Consider the following 23,155-nt stretch of genomic DNA (forward strand, 5'->3'; position numbering starts at 1 on the left):
AAATTAAACACATTAGCAGTTTTATAAAAAAAATAAAAAAAAACTTAAAGTCTTGTCGCATACTGCTCATGTTTAAATAACTTTTACTGCGAATGAATATCGGACATTAGAAGAAGGTACTGACCGTCAGCGTCCACCTCGTTGATCATGTCCTGCAGCTCGGCCTCTGTGGGGTTCTGTCCCAGCGACCTCATGACGGTGCCAAGTTCTTTGGTGGTGATGGTGCCGTCTCCGTCCTTGTCGAACAAGGAGAAGGCCTCCTTGAACTCTGGCAGGGGGGCGAAAGGGAGACCACGTTAGAGCAGCACTCAAAGTCTTGAAGAGTTTTTGTGTGTTAAAACAGACCAAAGGCACATTTTTACGGTGAATATAAACCACAGGGAATACAGAGGACTAACCTTGGAGCCTTTGCACACGCTAATTAAGCCTAATTAGCCACCAAGGGGGGTTTGGTGGTAAAAACAACTAAGAAGCCTCCAGTTTGAGAACATAATCCTCCATTATTTATTCACCAAGATGCTGTAGTCAATGAAACTAACTGTAAACCTAGAAAATGTATTTTTAGGGCTGGGCGATAAAGCGATATCAATTTATAACGCAATGGACACGTAACCGATATCAATAAAACGTGTTCGATAAAACATTACATTTATTTTTTTTCCCTTTTTCGTCGGAATATAGCAGTTGGTTCCATGAACAAAGGCAGGAAGTGATCACTGATCAGTGGGAGTGACACGCTGACAGCCAATCAGGTAACAGCATCAACTATCAAGTTTGCTTGTCTGGCATTTGATTCTCTGCATGGAGTGAGAAGAGGAAGTCAAAATGGAGAAATTGTGGATAAAAGAGGAAAAGTCACCTGGACAGTATGGCACTTTTTTTTCTCAAAGGGACTTTAGTAAACCAATGTGGTCTGTAAATGATGCAAGGCGCTAATACCACACCACCTTAGCCGAGCTCACCCTTTAGAGCACTAAATCTGCAGAAAATAGGTCTTCTCAGGTTTCTTTAACTTTAACATTTTCACACTTTGCACTGTTTTCTTACTTAAATAGGCATTTCTTATTTTTGCACCTTCATTTTAGGAGCTTATTGTCAGGGTTTTGCAGGTATCTGCAAATCTAAAAAAAATGATTATTAATGCCACTTAAAGAAAATTCAAGACCCAGTTCCTACTGCAAAAGGTCATTATATATACACCGTAGTTAAGTTAAAGTACCCATGATTGTCACACACACACACACACACTAGATGTGGCAAAATTATTCTCTGCATTTGACCCATCACCCTTGATCACCCCCTGGGAGGTGAGGGGAGCAGTGAGCAGCAGCAGTGGCCGCGCCCGGGAATCATTTTTGTTGATTTAACCCCCAATTCCAACCCTTGATGCTGAGTGCCAAGCAGGGAGGTAATGGGTCCCATTTTTATAGTCTTTGGTATGACTCGGCCGGGGTTTGAACTCACGACCTACCGAACACTCTAATCACGAGGCCATTATTGTATTTATTTAGCCGAATAATTTTATCTGTACAGATAAATATATAGAATACATATATATATATCAGTGTTTCCCACACATTCATTTATTTGTGGCGGCCCGCCACGAAATAATTATGTCCGCCACAAATAAAAAAATAAAAATAATTTTTTTTTTTTTTTGGGTCCTATCCAGCTTCTCAGGCAAATCATATAGTTGATGTAGATGCCCATATAGGCTGTTCAGATTTACTTTACAAAAGAGAATTGTAGGATACTTCTCTTGTTGCCTTATTTGTATTTGACCACTACGGTTTTCTGTTTATTTGTTACTGACTGTGGCAGGACACCTCTGCCTCTGTTTCACTTTAGGTTGCTGGTAAATAATATGGTTGTAGTAGTAGGCTAAAGTTAAATTATTTAGTATGCACTAATTAAAGGGGCAGAGCTTTAAGAGACATTTTAGCTTTTATATTTTATAAGATATATTTATTGTAAGAACCACAATTAATAAATATATTTCAGTGAATAACTTATTGTTCAAATCTGTATATAAATATGTACATAAAGTGTTGTAATTATATTGTAAAATGGATGGACGTTTAAAACAAAACTGTTATTATTAATTAGTAAGTATACATTTTTTGAGCCTTTTTAGAGAAAATCATATTGTAGTAAATTATGCAAAATACTCGATGATGTAATGGTGACCACGCCCATAGCCACGCCCCCACCGCCACAGGTATCTTGGCAGTTTATGGGAAACACTGTGTGTATATATATATATATATATATATATACACACACACATATATACATACATATATATATATATATATATATATATATACATATATATATATATATATACATATATATATACATATATATATATATATATATATATATATATATATATATATATATATATATATATATATATATATATATATATATATATATATATATATATATATACACACACACATACATATATATATATATACACACACATACATATATATATATATATATATATATATATATACACACACACACATATATATATATATATATATGTAAATATTACATATATGTTATATTGCTACTATGTTACATTTTTAGTCTACTTTATACCTGCATTATCCTTTCCATCCTTTGTCACTGAGCTACTGTGTGGAACAATTTCCCTTGTGGATCAATAAAGTTTGTCTAAGTCTAAGATAACATTGACAATGATAATCTCAAATAGTGTACATCAACTGTAAATTAGAATTGGCTCACAAAACTCTTTAATCAGAGACATTTTTTTAAATTTATATTTCTGCAGTTGTAGCAGCAGCTGCCAGTTGTGGTGGCGACTTTGTTGGTCATGCCAAAGAAAATTGGCCCGGTTCACTCCTGCCTGCCTTTAACCGCCGACTTGTGATTAGCTAATAGCATGTGAGATTTCAACACACTACATTTTTATAACGTCTTTTGACATCAAATTGAAGGCTTTTTAACGCCATTATAAGGCCTTAGTTTCTTTTAAAAGACCAGCGGGATACCTGATTGGTAAATGTTCCATGTGGTTTTAGAATGTTGTTTACATTGTTTGAGTGTTTTCCATGCTTGTGTAGACATTTCCATTCCAAATAAAAATGTTAACATTTCATATACATTTCTCCCAAAAATCAATAATCATCGATATAAAACACTTATATTGTGATAGCGTTTTCAGCCGTATCGCCCAGCCCTAATGGGTCTTAGTCCTGGCTCCTGTGAATACTTCTACTTAAAGGGAAACTTCGGTTTTTTTCAACCTGGGCCCTGTTTTCATAATTTTTTCTGTATATGTGAGTGCTGGATAAAACATTTTTTGAGGTCGCGCCAGTATTGAGCAGGGCAGGCAGCCTCCAGCCCAGCTAACGCTCGTACACAGGGCAAATGGCTCTCGTCAAAATTCGGCCTATAAACATGCATTTTTTTCACACTGACAGGCTCAGATAGTTACAATGAGTGTCCGACAACATACTAGAAAGGAGAAATTAACGTATGTCTCTACCTTTAGCTGGAGATCGCTGTATGTTGTGAGCTGTGTCCAAATCTCACCACGCTACAAATCTCGTTCCGAAATCTCGCGATAACTCGCGACAAATCAAATCGTCCACATCAGGCAAAAATTCAGCCATGACAGACAAACAAACAAACTTTTCTATAAAACTAAAATAACAGTCTTCGGTAATCCAACAGAAAATCACTTCAGTCATCTCTCTTCACCTCAGTCAGGTAACTGTTTTTCCACCGGTGTTTTGTCGCGAGTTATCGCGAGATTTCGGAACGAGATTTGTAGCGTGGTGAGATTTGGACACAGCTCACAACATACAGCGATCTCCAGCTAAAGGTAGAGACATACGTTAATTTCTCCTTTCTAGTATGTTGTCGGACACTCATTGTAACTATCTGAGCCTGTCAGTGTGAAAAAAATGCATGTTTATAGGCCGAATTTTGACGAGAGCCATTTGCCCTGTGTACGAGCGTTAGCTGGGCTGGAGGCTGCCTGCCCTGCTCAATACTGGCGCGACCTCAAAAAATGTTTTATCCAGCACTCACATATACAGAAAAAATTATGAAAACAGGGCCCAGGTTGAAAAAAACCGAAGTTTCCCTTTAATCCCTGATCATTTTGCAGAGAGCTGATGCGCTCCCAACGGAGTAGGAAAAAAAAGCCCCCCTCCGCCCCCCTGCATTCCATGTTACTGAGCCGTGTTGCATAACGGCTGTGACTGAAAAGTTTCATTGAGTAAAAAAACGTTCATACCTGCGATCTGCTCTTCTGTTAGTTGGTCGGCCTGTGGATGGAGAGAGAGAAGGGCGGGGTGAGCGGGTGGCGAACAAACAAGTTACTCAGCACGCACATTTTCCCCAAACCCCAAACGTACTGCTCATCACATTCCACATCCACACCCACCCTCCCCCCAGCCCGCGGTGCAACACTGGCGCCCGTGTTCAGGGCCGTGTTGGCCTCGGACTGACACAGCAAGGACTAAGATTTATTCCAAATTAGCTGCTGCAGACCAGTCCCAATCGATCATTTCCTTTCTGGGGTTTTCTTAGCAAAGCATGATCAGGCTGTGTTAAACCGATGTGATCCGTATCGCACTTTAATGACACAGTGAGTCTCATTCCCAGTCGCTCCTTGATTGCTAAGATCATTCTCACTGATCACATGTTGCCACCGCCTTGAAGAATATTCTTTGAGCGACGTATTCATCTGACAATAAATATTGTCCGGAAAGAGCAGCACGCAGACAGATGTTTGAGGACATACCGTAAATTACGGATTATAAACCGCTACTTTTTTCCTACGCTTTAAATCCTGCGGCTTACAAAACAGTGCAGCTAATTTGTGGATTTTTCTTCACTGATGCAAATAGTTTTTTTTTAATTTAAAACAGGCAAAAAGACTGAAAAGGTATGTTATTGTTTGTGCTGTGACGCCAGCCTTTGGACGAGTTAACTTACTGCAGGTGCTGCAGTGTACTTCTGTTTAGAGCTTTCAACCGGAAGTACCGTCTTCTAGCCGTCCATAGCGTTTCTACACTTATGGATTCTTCATTCATCGCTCCAAGCAACGTTTGTAAGTTATACAATATAACTAAAACGATTCATACTTACTAAACTGTCTGTAGGAGTGTTTTCATGCATATTTGTACTTGCTATTGTATTGTAATCAAGCGAGCGTCGTTAGCATTAGCTAATATGCTAACACATTTGGTGTCTGTGTTAGTATTATTAACTCACAATGGCCTTCTTTTTGTATTGTGTCAGTTTCACATATCCCTCAGTAAATTCACCAAACGTCAACGTGGAGTTATTGAGTCTGTTTAGCTGATTGGAGAGCTAGCTTGCGCAGCTAGTGGGTCCATGACGATGACTTCGGTTTTGTTTCATCAGCCGTTTTACTGCCGTGTTACAGACACTGTTTGGAAACAGGTATGTAAATAAATATTTACTAAATATTTCTGAGTAAATAACTAATCTCACAACGTATATACCGTAATTTCCGGACTATAAGCCGCTACTTTTTCCCCTCGTTCTGGTCCCTGCGGCTTATACAACGGTGCGGCTTATTTACGGCCTGTTCTTCTCCGACACCGACGAAGAGGATTTCGGTGGTTTTAGTACGCAGGAGGAAGACGATGACACAATGATTAAAGACTGACTTTTCATATACCGGTAGGCTGGTTATTTTGATAACGTACAGGCGAGCACTTTGTATTACTTTGCACCGTTGTATTATTTGTACTCTGCACGAATCCTGTTCGCCATGTCAAAGATGTGAAAGTTTGATTGAATGATTGAAAGATTTATTGTTAATAAATGGGACGCTTTGCGTTCCCAAACAGTCATCTCTGTCCCGACAATCCCCTCCGTGGTAGCAGGAACCCCTATATACTACGGTAATTACACATCAAAACCCTGCGGCTTATAGTCGGGTGCGGCTTATGTATGGAGCAATCGGTATTTTCCCCTAAATTTAGCTGGTGCGGCTTATAGTCAGGTGCGGCTTATAGTCCGGAAATTACGGTATCTGCGGCTTACAGTCCGGTGTGGCTAATATATGGAAAAATATCCCCCTCCCCCGAGCTAAAATTGTGCTTATATAACGATGCACTCTTTAATCCGGAAAATACAGTAATTTATCTATCTTTCCACCATCAGGGACCAATAAGGAAGAGTTGATAAAATAAGGAAGGGTTGATAATTCACTAAATCGAGGGTATCCAAACTTTTCCCACCTAAAAATGAAACCTCCCGGGTGTACTTTTGATTTGGTGAACGTTAATGATCCCAGGAACCCTAAAGGGTCTCAGTCATTTAAGTGTTAAAAATAAGTCTTATATTAATGTATTTTTTACATCCAAAACATAAATATCCATAGGTCAACTTCAGATCTATCCGTTGACCTACATTTTTCTGCCCATTTAGTGGAATATTTGACGTGAAGTAATTGGAGCCCTAAATAAGTAAATACTATATAACAAAATTGCTTTTGGTTGATAGTTTTTTGAGCAATGACCGTAAAAAAAAAAAAAAAGATAGCACTTAAGGTCTTGCCGATCCAAAAGGGTCCCACTCTTAAGTGTTACAAATAATGCATACATCAATATATATTATTTTCACTTTCAACGCTTACATCTCTAGATCAACTTCAGATCTATTATTATACAGATAACCAATCATAGGTGTAGTTCTGTTAGGTACCAATCGTATATATGGAAACACTTGGTATCTGTGCCTTTTATAGAATGTGTATATATATTTTTTTATTATTGCTGCTTTTATTTATTTGTTAAGATGCTTTTTACTGAATATGCACAAGCACTGTTTTTAATATTATGAAAAAGGCATTATCATATAATATTAAAAACAGTGCTTGTGCATATTCAGTAAAAAGCATCTAATAAATAAAAGCAGCAATAAAAAAAACAACATATTTATTTAAACATAACTTTATTTATATTTTTATTTTTTACTATTATTTATTTATTATTGCTGCTTTTTACTGAATATGCACAAGCACTGTTTTTAATATTATGTGATAATGCCTTTTATACTGTATTTTGTTTGGTTTATGTACTGTATGTGATTGTATGTCTATTTTTTTTTAACGTTTTCTTTGCTGTCAAATAAAACCTTTGTTTATACGGAAAACACAAAATATACAATATTTTCACCAATTATTTTTTAAAGTGGAATATTTATTATGACATATTTGGAGCCTTGAATAGGTGAATAATTCATACCAACATTGATTTTAATGAATTATGGCAGTTTTAAAATACAAAACAGCCTGTATGGCAACTGTGTTATTAGTTTCAAAATCGCCACAATTTTTCGTTACATTACACATGTCTGCTCTTTTATTTGTTATTATTTTTCAAATGTGCTGCGGACACCCCTGCACTAAATAGAAAACACACCAACAAAAAAACAAAACACCCATTAGAGAGTAGCATTCTTCCTAAACACCAAAAAGGTTCCATTCCCATGGTTCCAGTGAATTAGTCACATTTGCCAGTTCTGCCTCCCAGCCAATTCCCACAGCCGATCGGCGCACTTAAATGTTTGCACCTGCAAATTAGCTCCGGATATAGCCGCGCATTGAGGTCATCGCTGAGTCCCAGAGTGGCGGAAAAACAACCGTGTTTGGGGCTCTTTTTTTTGTGTATCTTGCCAGTCATTTCAATCTGTGGAGACTGAAGCCGAGCTGAAAGGCCAAAGAAATAACTAACGATGCACGATAACAAAACCAAAATAAATACTGTTACGTGATAACTTTATATATTTTATTTCTTACATTCAGATATAACTGCAGTTTGTGCACACCTTTCTTTGGGGCAGCTTTTGTGAAAGAAGTGTTGTAACGATACTGGGGTTTCAGCTGGCTGATAAGGTTTGATGTGTTGATGCTTGATTTGGGGATCATTTGAAGCAAATACCACACAGAACAATGAAGAGGTCCCACACGATCAACGCCATGTTTGTTTACAGTGAGCTCAGGGGAAGAAAAGGAGCGCTTGATTTGCTCACCCTAAGTCTTTGGAGCTTTTTAAAAAATGTATGAAAATAGAAAAATATTTTTTTTTGTTTTAATATGGTTTCTTTAGGAGGACAAACATGACACAAACCTTCCTAATGGTTACAAATTCCACTGTTTATGTTAAACATACTTCACTGATCAGAGTATTTGGCGGGCGCCGTTTTGTCCTACTAGTTTTGGCGGTCCTTGAACTCACTGTAGCTTGTTTACAAGTACACAGAAAGACATGTTTTATACCACTCCTTTGTGTCATTTTGTCCACCAAATGTTTTACGCTGTGCGTGAATGCACAAAGGTGAGCGATGTTGATGTTATTGACTTGTGTGTAGTGCTAATCAGGCATTTTTGGTCACTGCGTGACTGCAAGCTAATCGATGCTAACATGCTATTTTGGCTAGCTGTATGTACATATTGCATGTATTCCTTTAGCCATTCTAAGCCAAGTCATTTCCAGGAGTTATCTCACCCTCTGAGAAGCCTTTTACTAATGTTTTCCAATGTTGTAAAAATGTGTGGAATAAATATTACATTTCAACATTTCTGTCAACAAAGATTTGTGTCAGCCTGCGACTCATAGTCATTTTGATAGTAGGCTAATATGGACACTTATATAATGTGTCGCCTTCATTATAAGACTTATAGAAGGCTTTTAAGTTTTTGCGTCTTCAGACAGATTTTTAAAAATATATTTGGTCCAATATGGCTCCTTCAACATTTTAGGTTGCCGACCCCCAGCAATCTGGCCTCGTTTGAGCGTTGCTTTTATCGGCACTATTTTGTAATGTTAGCGGATTTATTGGTATGGGGTCATAATTCGTCATATTTATCCTGCACCCCTATAAATATTGATATCTTAGTTGCTCAGACAGTAATGTTTATACAAGTTTAGATTGTGGTATGTCGTTAGCATTTAAGGTAGCTAGCCAGCTTTTCCAGTTAACGTTCAGTATCACCGGTTCGTTGTTCAAAGTGCGGTCATCAATCGCAGTTTTACAATGAATTCAAATTAAAACGTAATACTAAGAATAATAAAAGGGCAATTTTAATGTTGATGTGACATTTATTTGGGGGAAAAAATAATGAAGATCATGGCAAGCAGAGCAATGTTTATTTTAACTATTTCATGGTGTTTGTGTTGCGCCCTAAAAAGTGTTAATACTGTAAGTATTGTTCTTTTCACGCAGCAGCTGTTTGATTGTAACGTACGTCTTACTTGTAGTTTTTATGAACAAATTTGGAGGTGTTGGAAGTCGCCATGTAAAATCACTAATGCTAATCGTCAGCATGTCAATAGCAAAGTCAATGTATATTAGCATAAAGCGAGCATTTTTTGGAAAAGTTGTAGCGTGTTTTGAGTCAATTTCTTTGTTGGCATTGGAATTTGCAACATTATTTCAGGGTTAGTTTGGCTGAGTCCGCTCTCGGTGCTTCTGGAGTGACCGCCAAGTGTAAATAGCAACCGGGCGTGACGTCACGCGCAAACTAGGTACTGTAACATGGGACCGTTGGATTTTGGTAGGTGCCACTGGGATTCGGCATCCATTCCTCGTTATTGGATTTATCTGTAATTATTCATATCAATCCGATATGTATCATGCACAATTATATGTTACTTTGTACAAAATTCTATGAAATGCTCGAACTGAATTGATCATTTTGTAATTTCGTCCAACTTTTGAGTCATTTCAGACAATTTCATGCTTCTTGTTACTTGAGTCCTTGAATTGATCATTTTTGTAATTTCGTCAAACTTTTGAGTCATTTCAGACAATTTCATGCTTCTTGTTACTTGAGTCCTCCTTTTCCGATCTTTGTACGAAGTTAAGCTAAAAAGCTGGAGGCGTGGTACAAAACCTATCAAACACATTGTCAGTCTTCTGCACCGACTCCAAAGTTAATTTTACGCGGATCGGTCCTTGGTAGGACCGGCGGGATTGGGTCGGTGCCAATAAAAGTAACGGAATCGGTACCCTTTCTTAGCTGCGGCCCGAGAAATCATCAATACCGTCCGCAATGCCACTTTTAAATCTTGCGGAATAAGTCCAGTATTTCAGAGCCTTGAGAGAACTAACCAATGTCCCAAAGGAGCAGGTTATTGTTTCAACCCATAGTCATGGTCGTAATTGTGTTCCTGACAAAACAAATGGGCTACAACAGCAGAATTAGTTCGTCTCAAATAATGAAGAGATCGACTTCTTCTATCCACGTGACAAGATGACTTTTCAGCTCAGCTATGCAGAAAAACAAAATGCCTCATGACTTGAGCAGCGAACGCCGGATGAATCGATAAAGCCCGGCTGGGGAATGGTGAATAACCCCAGCAGCACTCATACGATTAGCGGACATGATTCAATAACGTCTCTGGCAAACAACGGGGCTCGCTTTTCTTCTTCCTTCCTGCCTCCAAAAGGAAATGTCAAGAGTCCCAATGTCTTAAACGTGCTGGCTCATTTTCTTTGTGTTTCTGCCACGTCTTTGTTGCTTTCAGTACTGCTGTGCGATATACTTTTTAACGCTGCCTGCGTACTGTTCCTCATGTCGTGTCTTCAAGAGATGCAAAAATAAGACGTGTTCAAGTCGCTCGTGACATGTTTTGTAGATTACTGTAAATTCCTGAAGCTTTGAACCCTAAAGCTTATAAAACAATGCGGCTAATTTATGTATTTTTCTTCAACGGCCATAATGTTTTGCGCTCAATAGTTTTCATTACGCTACAATTTTGTATTAAAGTTTGCGCCATCTTATGGAGGTGTTGCGGGTTGAAAATGTACTTTGTTCTAATTAATGCCTTAAACTGGAAGTACAAACGTTCATAATTTTTCGTTCATAACTTTTAGCAACGTTTGTAAGTTTTACAATATATCTAAAACAATTCTTACATACCATAAACCAGGGGTGTAAAACGTAAAATGAGCTGCATTTGTTTTTTTTAAAGAAAGAAACTGCTGTTCTAAATGTGTCCACTGGATGTCGCAATAGCAATTCAAGTCTAACCCACGACACTGTTTAGAAATGACGTGTCAGATGGATTGGCTGCCGCTACTCCAGTCAGCGCAGGTGCAAGCAATCAGCTGCTCCTGTTGTGGCTGGCGGCAGTATCGACGCACAATACATTCTTTCATTGTAAAGTATCCACTTAACGGCTAAAATAACGAAACGGTAAGATGCAAAGACTTGAGTCAACTTGACCATCATCTTTGTAGTTAAGAGTTCTATGCAGCACTTGCAATTAGTTGAATGCACGATGCACACCCTGAACTCCATTGTAAAAATGTGTGTTACTACATTTGTTGTGTGTGTTTTATTTTATGCTTAAATCTACTCACATTGTTAAAGTTTGTAGTTATGTTACCTTGTTTCCGGCTATGGTGTCATTTTGATAAGTGTAATATTTGAATGGTAATAAATTAATGTGTTGTAGCAGTTGCGGATTTCACCAATGCGACGGTTTAAAGAAACACTCGATTGCTTTTCCAAGCGTTTTAAATGGTGAATCATAAACAGGAAGTGCTTAAAGTTTGATGGCTTAAAAAAAACGAGACAGTCTAAGTCAATTGTGTACTTCATGGTGTTTTTGAAACTGCACCAATTTATTCCTCAAAATGTTCTACTAACTTGAAGTGTTTTGCCAAGATGATTATTTGTAATATGCACATTTTCAGAATGTGCTTGTTCTATTTTTGGCCAAAGTAAGACAAAAAACAATGTGAAGTTTATTTTTAAGTTTTAATGTCATGATTTTACTAGTTCGGCCCGCCTGGGAATAGATTCTGCTCCATTCTGCCCCTGAGCTAAAGTGAGTTTGAATCCCCTGTACTAAACTGTCCCATGTGTGATGTCTGCATGAGTGCTTCCATGCATGTTTGTATGTGCTATTATAATGTAATGAAGCTAGCATGAGCCAACACGCTTACAAGTGTCTGTGTGAGTAATATTAACTTACAACGGCATTCTTTTTGTATTGTTTCGGTTTTACAAATTCCTCAGTAAATTCACCAAAACTTCACCGTGGCGTTATTGAGTCTGTTTAGCAGATTGAGAGCTAGCTTGCGCTTCTAGTGGGTTCATGACGATGACTTCTGTTTTGTTTGATCAGCCGTTTTACTGCCCTGTTACAGACACCGTTTGGAAACAACTAAGGTAAATAAACATTTACAAAATATTTCTGTGTAAATAACTCATTTCACAACCTATATATCTGCGGCTTATAGTCGGGTACGGCTAATATATGGAAAAATATGTTTTTCTTCTAAAATTTGGTGGGTTCGGCTCATATACAAGTGCGTTCTATTGTCCGTAAAATATCGTACCGTTGTTTGGTCCATGTCTGACTATTTTCATCAATCATCTTTTTGGCACCAATTCCTCTTTGGGGTTTTGTTGGTTTAGCTTCCATTGTGCTTTTCGTCTAAGCTACATTGTTGACATCCATGTTCTCGCCCTCAAGTTATTTCAAATGACATAAAAATGCTCCCGCAAAGCAGCTCCAGTTACATTAGCCACAGCCCACACCTTAAAATTACGTAACAAATAACATTATTATATCGTACGATAGACATTTTTACGTCATACTATGAAATTATTCGTAACATTGCAAAGCACAAGCTCTTAGACTATGTTCACTATGGAGAGTATTATGCCCAATTTAGATTTGATTTTATTTAATCCGATCTTTTTACTTGTTTGCATTACTGCAGAACCTTCAGACTGCAGTTGCATCGATCTGATTCATATCCACACACGAAAGAGGCATGGGTCAGATTTGAAAAAAAATGTAATTGTACCGTTCTTATTGACATGAATAAATCAGATACCCACACATAAAGAGAATCTTTGAGGTCCTTGATATGGGGGGAAAAAAATCTGAATTGACCTGAAGAGAGAACATAGTCTTAGTATTAATGATAAAAGCTGTAAGGTCACGTGATTCGCATTACAGATTTACAAGTTAACCATTTTAAGGATGTTCCGATCAGACATTTATGCTGCCGATTTCCGTCATCCATGAGTGAAATCGGCTGATACCAATACCGATAGCATGGACTAACTGTAAATGTCCAATGTATTTGTGGCAAGTTTAAAAAGATCAACACAATACTATTTAAACTAGTTATTTATCTTGCATTACACAATATTTTGATCAAATCAAAGTCACTAGTACACAGTAACTAAACTAAAGTAAAAACTACTATATTCTACGTGTTTAAATCTTTTGGTTTTTGCCCTCAAAGTCCTCCTGTGTCCAAGGAATGATTCCCTGAATTTGCAAACATCAACAAAAACAAAGATTTTGAGAAAATAAAAATATTGACCTAATCACTGGAGTATCAACTACATTCTGACATGACCGTAGGTGTCGACACCACCAATTAATGGATCGATCCATGTCAGGTACTTCTGACTGTGACAACGCTGACACATCATCAGTATCCTCTTTATAACTCTTACTTTGTGTTCATTACCTGTTAGTAACTGCTTACTTTCTGCTGTAACGTCTACACTTTTTTTTACCTTTACTAAGCACTATTCTGATGCTTTAAGCTTGTTTAGCTAGCATGCTTGCTCTTGCTTTAGTGATCAGAATACTTAGAAATGACACTTAAGATACTAAGAAATACAGTTTATTTTCTGTAGTGGAGGTGATTGTTTACTTAGTTCGAGGAGTTTATCCACACATATTAAGCTGCTAGCTTGTCGACCGTGGGACAAAAAAATAATGTCAGCCAGGATCGGCGTTAATCGGCAATGGCGATCAAATACTTTTTCATGATAATTGTCCCGATACTGATCAGTGGCAGATCGATCGGCATATCCCCAATACATTCTGATTTTTGTCTTAAGTTACAAAATAATTCGGTACTCACCATTAACTTTGACGATATAAATGTGCAGAGGGCAGATTACTATGTACGGACTATTATCATGTAAATTATATTATTTTGTAAAAAATTTGACGATTTTAACCTTATGAGAAGCAGACTACTTTCCTACACAAAGGTTCATTTCATGTCTACGATCATCATTATTACACTTTGTATCATCGTACTATTCTTTGACGACTGTCGACATCATAAATAAATGCAAAAAAACAACAACAAAACACTCATCTTAATGCACTTCAGGATTCGATGTTAAACCAGATTTTGTTACTGTGTGTTCTTTTATGCGCGTGTCATGAAAATAAATCCTAATCCAAGTTTTACTGATCTGAAGATATTCACACTGTCTAATAAAAACACAACAAATTATTCTATTGGATGTTTAACTGCCCATGGTGATGTTACACACAATCAATTTTAATGTATTTTTTTAATCCAGTAAGCAGTGTTTCCCACACATTCATTTATTTGTGGCGGCCCGCCACGAAAGAATTACGTCCGCCACAAATAAATACATTTTAAAAAAAAAAAAAACAATTTTTTGTCCTGTCCAGCTTCTCAGGCAAATCATATAGTTGATGTAGATGCCCATATAGGCTGTTCAGATTTACTTTACAAAAGAGAAGTGTAGGATACTTCTCTTGTTGCCTTATTTTATTTGACCACTACTGTTTTCTGTTTATTTGTTACTGACTGTGGCAGGACACCTCTGCCTCTGTTTCACTTTATGTTGCTGGTAAATAATATGGTTGTAGTAGTAGGCTAAAGTTAAATTATTTAGTATGCACTAATTAAAAGGGCAGAGCTTTAAGAGACATTTTAGCTTTTATATTTTATAAGATATATTTTTTGTAAGAACCACAACTAATAAATATATTTCAGTGAATAACTTATTGTTCAAATCTGTATATAAATATGTACATAAAGTGTTGTAATTATATTGTAAAATGGATGGATGGATGGACGGACGTTTAAAACAAAACTGTTATTATTAATTAGTAAGTATACATTTTTTGAGCCTTTTTAGAGAAAATCATATATTAATTTATGCAAATTACTTAAAGATGTCATGGTGACCACGCCCATAGCCACGCCCCCACCGCCACAGGTATCTTGGCAGTTTATGGGAAACACTGAGTAAGGATGTTACAATGTAAATATTTCATTTCATGGTTATCAATCATTATTATCGAGCTCAAAATTACCCCCAAAAAAACGCAGCATTAGTTTGCTCGCTATTTTAAAAAAAATGCTAACATGAAAACGAGAGACATTAACGTCTCTCCCCATAATGAAACGACATACCCTAATCGAAACTCCTATAAACACATTACTGTGTGAGAAACTCAGATATTCAACTGTGCACATTGAACCTGAACTAGATGTATTAATGAAAACTAAAACTAAGATTCTGCTGCGTAATGAGTACAATACTTACAGTTGTAACACTTTTTAGGGCGCAACAGACAGCAAAGACTGAATTGACCAACAAACCATAAGCTATACACTACTGCCAACTAACATTTTGGGCTTGCAACTGCAAATTATTGTCATACCTGCCAATGACACTCAGAAATTAAATAAAAAAGCCATTAAAATAATTTGGTGCACCAAAAAAAAAGTATTCCTATCCGAACCATGATTCCTATCCATCCCGATTTTGAATCGATTCATAATTTTCGAAAATCTGGGGTGTGGGAGGGTTTAGACCATCTCCATGCAACTACGAGCTTTTCTAAACTGTAACCTGTTTGGAAAAAGCTTCCTTAAAATAATTATACTAAATAATACATTGCGAGAATTGGATTTAATGGAGAATCGACTCTGAATCAAATAGTCACCCAAGTAATCGGATCGATTCACACGCCTCGTTATCAAAATCAATTAATGTTTTTTAAAACAGACAAAAGTACTGAAAATTAAATACCGGTATTGACTTCCAGGTTTTGGGAATTGGTACTGTATCGGTTCAAATATGAACGGTACCCATGCACTTTTATAAAACGGTGCGGTTAATTTATGGATTTTTTTCTTCACTAACGGCCAAAATAGTTTTCATTAAACACGAGCAGAAACACTAAAATGGTGTTGTTGTTTGTGCTTTGGCCCCATATTTTGGCAGATGTTGCGGGTTGAAAATGTACTTTCTGCCTTAAACTGGAAGTAAAGCCGTCCATAGCGTTTCTACTCATATGGTTTTTGCTTTCATCACTCCAAGCCACGTTTGTAATATAAGTAAAACAATTCATATTTACTAAACCGTCCCATGTGTGATGTCTGTACGAGTGTCTTCATGCATATTTGTATGCGCTATCGTAATGTAATGAAGCTTGCGCCGTTGGCATTAGCTAATATGCTAAGACGTTTACGAGTGTCTGTTAGTGTTATTAACTTACAATCAACGTTTCCTCTAAGGTGCGCGCCTGTGCAATTGCGCACTGCTCAAGCGTCCTCTGCGCATGACAAATCTATGCCACGCACAAAATCTAATAAAAAAATAAGCGCATAATTTTCGACACACGGACACGACAGAGAAAACCGTTTTCGTCATCATTGTTCAAATATTGTAACGTCTGCCGATACGCTTTGAGGACATGAATTCCATCGATCACTTTACTGAGCAAAACTCTTTATTGTCGGCCATAAACACATCACAAAAACATTAGTAAAAAAAATGATATCTGGCAAACTGGTCATTTTCTGCAGTACAAACCAGACCAAAAGCAACTTTGTTATATCAACAGCAGCTTTCTCACTTGCACCAACACATGCACATATGGCACTTAGCCAGTGATGCGTTTACAGCCACACAAAAAGTCAGACAACTCCAACACCACACATAAAGTGTCATTCCAGGTCGTTACACTATGATTTACCAATCAAATGTGTGCTTATTCTAGTGTCATTTATTAGGAATCTTAATTGATCAATATTAATCATGAAATGCTGTTAGTATATTAAATAAATACTAATAAAAATATATTTTTTACAAACAGGAAGTTTCAGGAATGTACACATGATCTCCTGCTTACATCTCATTGTGCAACATGTGAATGTTTTAATGGGAACTAAATGCAATGTCTGAAAGGGGTACACATTATTTCCAAAGCAGAACTTCCACCCAGACAAACAATACAAGTACACAGTTCATGAAAAACAATATTTGTTGTTATTGTCATTGTAAGTGGGCCTAAACACTTATATTAGAAAATAACCTCATGGAAATGACTGCTGTCATTTGATTATAATAATAAGAGAATGTTGTCTGTCTATCTGTGTGGGCCCTGCGAGAGGAGGGGACTTGTCCAGGGTGTACACCGCCTTCCGCCCGAATGCAGCTGAGATAGGCTCCAGCACCCCCCGCTACCCCGAAAAGGACAAGCGGTAGAAAATGGATGGATGGAGATTGAACTTGTTATTTAGTCAGGTTTGGGACAGGTGTGCTGCTGGTGTAGCCACAGTGTGCACGTCTGATGTTGCTCACATGGGCTCCACTGAATGCTCAGGGAGTTTTTGCGTTTGCTCACACACATGAAAAATTAGAGGGAACATTGCTTACAATGGTATTCTTCCTCAGTAAATTCACCAAAACGTCACCGTGGAGTTAAGAGTCTGTTTAGCGGATTGCAGTGATAGCTTCCGCAGCTAGTGGGTCCATGACGATGACTTCTGTTTTGTTTGATCCGCCGTTTTACTGCCGTGTTACAGACACGTATGTGAATAAACATTTACAAAATATTTCGGTGTCAATAACTCATTTCACAACATATATGTCTGCGGCCTGTAGTCCGGTGCGGCTAACATATGGAAAAATGTGTTTTTCTTCTCAAATTGAGTGGGTGTGGCTTATATACCAGTGAGCTCTGTAGTCTGCAGTAATTTAAAACGGTAATACTAACTGACAGTTTTACCCACTTATCATTAATACTATTTATCATTCCTCATTTCCAGAAATGTCAGATTGTTTCCAAATGACCGTAGTGACAGTTTCCTGTGTCTCAGGCCACCCACGGTCTCCTTAAGTGGACTGGGTGTGGGCTCTGGTGAGTCACTGCTCTGGATCTCCTCCCTTGGATTAGGTCCAAGCTGTCAGGGACTCACAAGTGCTGCGGCGGCAGACTGACAACCAGACCCGTTTCTTCCATTTCTCGTTTTTTTAAACGCTTCTTTCCTTTTGGCAACTCCTCTTTTGGCCAGTTCCCGTTTTTTTCCTTTCCACATATGTGCCGTGTTGAGGAAAGAGGAAGGGGATCTTTGCTGGCACAGCGGGTCAGCCACACCCACTGTTGCCATGGCAGCAGTGCCACGGCATTGCGGTCCGAAGAGGACTGCAGCAGGCTGGTCGAGGAAGTTCGCTCGTGTTTCACACCTAAAATCATCTTTTTTCTAACGCCCCAAGTGCGCAAAGGCCAGCTGTCAGTGGGGCAGATGGGCGTGACACAAACACACACACACTCCATTCAGCAGCTCCACACACACGCTCCCTTTGTGCGCCCTCCACAATACACACCATTGTGGCGGCGGTGCGTGTAAACAACACCGGCTTCCCCACGCCCCGCGGACAGGGCCGGTCCGCCATATGGCCGCGGCGGCCGAGCGCCACTCCCGACTCACACGGGACGCGGCGAGGTGTCGGCCGCCGGGTGTTGTCAATTATTCACGGCGGCGGATCGGATGTCCGTAGAGTTACAAAACATGCATCGGGAAACAAGAGCGCGGCGGAAAGGAGATCGGGGCTTCGCGTGGTCAATACTTGCACCGCCATGGGGGCGGGGCTGTTTACACTCGATGCAGACGAGGGGCTTCAACTTTTCAAAGGGGAGGCAACAACAACATTGACTCTGCTGCATTGCAACATGAAGCTGCATCACGGCCAATACTTTAGCACATTTACTGTATATAGTACATTTATTGTATATTTCTTATAGCACTTTATTATTGTCATGACCTTCACTGATTGGACCCCAAGTGTGGCCCTTGGATTAACTTTTCAACGTCCCACGGCACAATCATTGGCATCTACTAACATCAGCATGCTAGCTTTGATGCTAATTTTGCATGTACCGTATTTTTCGGACTATAAATCGCAGTTTTTTTCATAGTTAGTTGCGACTTATACTCAGGAGCGACTTATGTGTGAAATTATTAACACATTACCGTAAAATATCAAATAATATTATTTTAGCTCATTCACGTAAGAGACTAGACGTATAAGATTTCATGGGATTTAGCGATCAGGAGTGACAGATTGTTTGGTAAACGTATAGCATGTTCTATATGTTATAGTTATTTGAATGACTCTTACCATAATATGTTACGTTAACATACCAGGCACGTTCTCAGTTGGTTATTTCTGCCTCATATAACGTACACTTATTCAGCCTGTTGTTCACTATTCTTTATTTTAAATTGCCTTCCATATGTCTATTCTTGGTGTTGGGTTTTATCAAATACATTTTCCCAAAAAATGAGACTTATATGTTTTTTTCCTTCTTTATTATGCATTTTTGGCCGGTGCGACGTAATACTCCGGAGCGATTTATACTCCGAAAAATACGGTATGTGCGTCTTATAGTCCAGCGGGGCTAATATATAGAACATATATTTTTCTTCTAGAATCTAGTGGGTGTGGCTTGTATACTGGTGCGCTCTACAGTACGGAAATTAAATTAACGCTACCCAGCCAACAAGTACTACATTAAATTTCAAAACGCTGATTTTGATACAAAATAGTAAATAATCTTTACTATAATATGTATATGCTACAGCGCTAGCACATTCTGACAGGCATATTTAGCCATCAAATAATGCTCCTAGTACTGCTCGGTAGTCTGGCACGACTTTTATTGTCGTAGTTCCTGTTTGTTTTCACTGAAATTGATATTTAGACCGTGATGAAAAAGTCTACAATTTTTAGCGTCAATGTGAACTTCCCGGCGCCTACTTTTCTACATCAGGGATTCCCAAACTGTGGTCCGGCACGCCAAAGAAGTCCGCAAATATGTACCGTGGAGTATCATTGTTGACGGCTTGAAGACACTATGAAATACATGTATTTTTTAACTAATTACTTGTAGTTCCAGTGACAAAGTCAACTCTTTGTCCACACGAGGCAGCTCACTTTGACGGGTATGTAACTAGACAACGTTAAACGTTGTGTTATGATATGTGTACAGCTCCACTAATGGACATTGGAGTGTTACTTTCAAAGGCAAAATTAAAGTATTGCTAGAAACATAATTTTATAAGGGACTTTATTGTATTATATGTATAGTACATGTTCCAAAAAGAAAAAAGCATAAAACACCACCAGAATTAGAGATATTACAAGTCAAAGTGATGAAGCTTAGTGTTACGCTCATGACTTGGTGTAACTAAACATTACCCTATAAGATGAAGGCAATTGCATTTTATTGATATTTGAAATGTATTTAATGTTTATAAGTGAATATTTAAATGTACTAAATGTAAAAAAGGGAATAAATATTCAAAATAAGATAATTAAATTAAATCTAGTTTGGTTACGCCATCATGAGCGCAACACAAGGTTGTAAATGTTTCCACTACAATTCTAAATAAGATGTCAAAAGCAAACTGACATCAAATACACACAGCTTAAAGATTGATCAATACCTATTTAAATTTAGTAATACATAAATATGATGATTTATCAAAATATAAAATAAATATACCTGAACAGAACGCTCATGATGGTTACACCAAAAAGTAATCTTTCCAAGTTTTTAGGGCATTTTTATGCTATTTCCAAGAATCTCCTTCTTATTATCGTTGATTTTAAATGGTCAAACTAATGCATATTATATATGCATGCCCTAGTAAACAAAAAAAAAAGTCATTTATTTTGATTGTTACATTTTTAAGTACATTTGTGCAGGTGGGTGCCAATGTACCCATTACCAGAGCTGTACACATATATAAAATGAACAGCTTACCTATGAGTAAAGGGGAACTAGAATATAAAAAATTAAGAAGGGGTAGATTAAAAAAAAAAAAAAAAGTATTATCGCCACAATTTCAATTTTGTTATTGCAAATAATGACACACAGGGGCGCCACTGAGTCCTGTGGCGTAATTATTTTTTTCTTTTAAACGAGGCACTTAACTCACATCTATATCTGCAGCCTAACAAAACGTATACTTTTAATTTGTCACTATAGTAAATTGATGTAAGTAAAGTACCGTATTTTTCGGAGTATAAGTCGCACCGGCCAAAAATGCATAATAAAGAAGGAAAAAAACATAGATAAGTCGCACTGGAGTAGAAGTCGCATTTTTGGGGGAAATTGATTTGATAAAACCCAACACCAAGAATAGACATTTGAAAGGCAACTTAAAAATAAATAAAGAATAGTGAACAGGCTGAATAAGTGTACGTTATATGACGCATAAATAACCAACTGAGAACGTGCCTGGTATGTTAACGTAACATATTATGGTAAGAGTCATTGAAATAACTATAACATATAGAACATGCTATACGTTTACCAAACAATCTGTCACTCCTAATCGCTCAATCCGATGAAATCTTAAACGTCTAGTCTCTTACGTGAATGAGCTAAATAATATTAGATATTTTACAGTAATGTGTTAATAATTTCACACTTAAGTCGCACCCCCGGCCAAACTATGAAAAAAACTGCGACTTATAGTCCGAAAAATACGGTAGTTTTAAAAAAAAAGATTTCTTTGCCATTGTCGTTCAGGTTTTTGTGCGGATCCAGTGGGTTTCAAGATACATCATGTATTTTTAAACAATAAAATGTATGGCCCTGCGATGAGGTAGCGACTTGTCCAGGGTGTACCCCGCCTTCCGCCCGTTGTAGCTGAGAGAGGCTCTAGCGCCAACCCGAAGGGAATAAGCGGTACAAAATGGATGGATGGATGTGTTTTTAAATAACGTTTGCTTCTTTAGTACAAAATTGTCGAAATAAAGGGTTACAAAAAAGCGACGGCGTGCACGAACATAACTGCCGTAAACCAAGTTAACAGGAAGCGACGTCATCCTCGCGCATGCGTGGACCCGATCGGCTAGTGACAGGGAGCTCATTTCGACGGAACAACGGCGGCATGTGTCTTGAAGTGGTCCCGACAGTGTGTCCCTAAAACGGGGACTTACGGCCGCGTAGTATCATAACAGTGCCGTAGTATCACCACGTAGTTATTTAAAAAGCAGTCCAAATAAAAACAGCAGTAAAACCCGCGACTTACTTCCTCGTACGGCTCTCAAATGCACCATTCAATTGCGCAGTTGTGCGAAAACGAGGTATATTCCTTCAAATATAACAAAGCGTGATGTAAATTCACGAGAAACGACATTATTTTGTCAACCGGGAGTAAACAGATGCGCTTGGCGGGAGTTTGCTTTCCGAATTAACCGCGCAAATTAATCATTTATACTTAAATTCGGCGAAAAGTGGCTAAGTTCGGTTATGTTTTTTTTTTTTAATTAAATATTAAAGAATAAACGGCAATACGTACCATGTCTGATGGATTGTGTGCTTGTCGGTGTGTGGAGGCAGCAGTCCGAGGATCGGGAATGTGCTCGTCCGTTAGATGGAGCTCCACTGGCGGAGGGACGCCGTGTATATTGCCGCTACCACAAGGGGGGATTGTCCATGTATCCCTCCGCCGAGCCCTTCATCACTTCACTTCCTGGTTTCACTTTAGAGCAGTTTGACAGCTCAAATGTGTGTAAATCATATCCAACGCACTTTATTATTACAATAAAGAACACGAAACATCATTTAAATATAGTATTTACTACTTAATAAATACGGGTGTAAGATGATGTGTGCAAACCTACCTGTTGCTTTGAAGGAAACTAACGATGCCAAAAAAGTTAACTGTGCAAAGCCACAACTCCTCGTTACGAATGTGGATAAACATCCACAACCCACGCAAATAAACACTAAAAGTCTAATTAAGTTTTTATTACCGCTAAAAGACGCACTCGCAAAAAGCACTAGATTGCTTCCGCGGAAGGATTCGGCGAGTGAAGGGGCGCGTTACGGTCGGTTGTGTGAAGTCGTTTCTGATTGGCTACATTAGACCCGCAATATTATACTCCATGTGTCGACGTCTGTGATTGGCTACACAGGACCTGCATTGCACCAGGCAGTGGCGCTTGAGGGGAATATAATAAACATAAATTTAGTGAATTTGAAAAGTAATGTCGCGTTCAGCTGTGAGT

The 23,155-nt window shown here is 38.1% G+C and overlaps 1 protein-coding gene across 1 annotated transcript in view; it reads right to left on the minus strand.

The window, feature by feature from the left end:
- LOC133640916 (calmodulin-alpha-like) overlaps positions 1 to 22,618 on the minus strand; it is a 50,455-nt gene extending 27,837 nt beyond the window's left edge. Inside the window, exons 1-3 of the mRNA XM_062034617.1 lie at positions 22,444 to 22,618; positions 4,280 to 4,310; positions 125 to 268 (exon numbers count right to left, since the gene is read on the minus strand). Coding sequence (XP_061890601.1) covers positions 125 to 268; positions 4,280 to 4,310; positions 22,444 to 22,446 — 178 coding nt within the window. The 5' untranslated portion in view covers positions 22,447 to 22,618. The remainder of the gene's footprint in view (positions 1 to 124; positions 269 to 4,279; positions 4,311 to 22,443) is intronic.
- Positions 22,619 to 23,155: the final 537 nt, after the last annotated feature.

Source organism: Entelurus aequoreus, linkage group LG23 (genome assembly GCF_033978785.1).
Source record: "Entelurus aequoreus isolate RoL-2023_Sb linkage group LG23, RoL_Eaeq_v1.1, whole genome shotgun sequence".
NCBI classification, from domain to species: Eukaryota; Metazoa; Chordata; class Actinopteri; order Syngnathiformes; family Syngnathidae; genus Entelurus; species Entelurus aequoreus.